The 1,960-nt window shown below is 39.0% G+C and overlaps 1 protein-coding gene across 1 annotated transcript; it reads right to left on the bottom strand.

Moving 5' to 3' along the window:
* Positions 1 to 216: 216 nt before the first annotated feature.
* Positions 217 to 1,592, bottom strand: SARC_11653 (hypothetical protein; the record flags this gene model as incomplete). The annotated part of the gene is made up of 4 exons (XM_014294252.1): positions 217 to 276; positions 748 to 849; positions 1,105 to 1,263; positions 1,500 to 1,592. Coding segments are annotated over 4 exons (414 nt in total), but the record flags the coding sequence as incomplete, so codon positions are not given.
* Between the last annotated feature and the right edge of the window lie 368 nt (positions 1,593 to 1,960).

Genomic DNA, 1,960 nt, shown 5'->3' on the forward strand with positions numbered 1-1,960 from the left:
TGTGTGTGTGTGTGTGTGTGTGTTATATATATATATATATATATATATATATATATATATATATATATATGCAAGATTTTAGTGCACTATGGTCCTCAGAGTATCGTTCAAATTGCAACTCAGCAATGTTTCGCCAATATGACATAAGGAGTGAAGTACATAAAACAAATACGAGCCGTATGATTCGAACTCAAAGCCGACATATGTGTCACGTACCGTAGCACATGCACCACAGTCTCTGAGCGCATCGAATATGGCCTTGTCGCACATCAGATCCTGTTAGTATGGTGTGTAACGGGTAAGTAGTGTGTCAACGAACCGCACTGAATCACTCTAAGGGCAGGTAAATTGCAATAGACCCAATCAACCATCAGACTACAAAGACTGTGAGATATGGGTTGTGGTCGGCTTAAGATATCACGACCTTGGCAATATGCGTATTAGGTTTATGTGTGGAAGAATTATTGTTCGCAATGAGTGAGCTTCAGGTGATCGAACACTTGACCCGCAGGCAAAATCTGACCAAATTACACCCAAAAAAAAGGGTTCACAATAAGAAAACAGGACGTAAACAACTGGTGCAAAATAGATGGCAAGCATGGACAGCTCTTTCAGTGACTGTGACAGACGAACTAGAGCATTGCAATGAGAACACATACACAAAACATCTGCCCACATTTTCAGTTAACCGTAAGATCAGCAGAGTATCACTACTTCACGTACACAAGCAACAGCAACGAGACTTACTATAGCGAGCTGTTCATCTCCGAAATCGTTTTGCGTTGAAACCTTATGAAAGGAAGCGGTACGAACCGCAACGGAGATTTTCGCACTCGCATCGAACATTGCCTGAATACATCTAAAGGGAGAATGGAAATGAAAGATCCCATTGAATACATTGAACTCGCATGCATGCATATATATATACGTGTGTGTGTGTGTGTGTGTGTGTGTGTGTGTAGTGTGTGTGTGTGTGTATACATATACAAGCATCAACATACACACACCTGCTAGATCGACCATATACAGACTACATGGCCTGTTGAAACAGTATATAAGTCCTAGTCTCTGCTGCCCTTTAGCCAAGGGAAATCCCGCACAAACGAGGGTGTCACTGTTGGGTGCCCAGACGGGCGTTGCCATGGCAACCGGTGTGTCAGGGTCGTTTTCCTTGATGTTGACACGTGACACGTCTCGTGTCTCGAGATCTACCACAAAGAGATCGGTCATCTGACGTTCCACAAACTGCTCTCCAAAATCTTGCTAATGACGTGAATGGTCGAAGTAGTGTGATTGAGTTCCTGATACACAGGACATACAAGCATGAGTGTGATGTGTAGGTACATTTCAAGATTGATATATACGTATGGTAATAAGGGTTTAAGTATGTTACAAGGGTGATGTATAGGTATGTTTCAAGATTGATATATACTACGGTAATAGGGGTTTATAAGTATGTTACAAGGGTTTTACGTGAGTATGTTTTAAGGTTCACATACTGCGGCTGAGAATAGGCGAACAACACTGCCATCCTTTAACAGATGCAATTGTAGTTCATCTGAATACCAATGGTTGCTAACCGCTAGTGGCATGTTGCTACTGGATTTATGATCGGGCAGGATAACTTGAGTATATATGGTGTGTAGTATATACTTGCATATACAGAGTATAAATTTCGCGTAATAAAAACATGTACAAAGATGTGTATATATATATACATTTATAAGAGAGAGAGTGTGTGTGTGTGCAGTGTTAGTGTGTGTGTGTGTATAATATATATCTATATATCTATATATCTATATATATATATATATGTGTGTGTGTGTGTGTACTGTATATATATATATATATATATAATTATATATAACTATATATATATATGTGTGTGTGTTGTGTGTGTATGTGCGTTTATAAATATACATATATATATATATATATATGTGTGTGTGTGTGTGTGTGT

Source organism: Sphaeroforma arctica, assembly GCF_001186125.1.
Source record: "Sphaeroforma arctica JP610 unplaced genomic scaffold supercont1.1810, whole genome shotgun sequence".
NCBI lineage: Eukaryota > Ichthyosporea > Ichthyophonida > Sphaeroforma > Sphaeroforma arctica.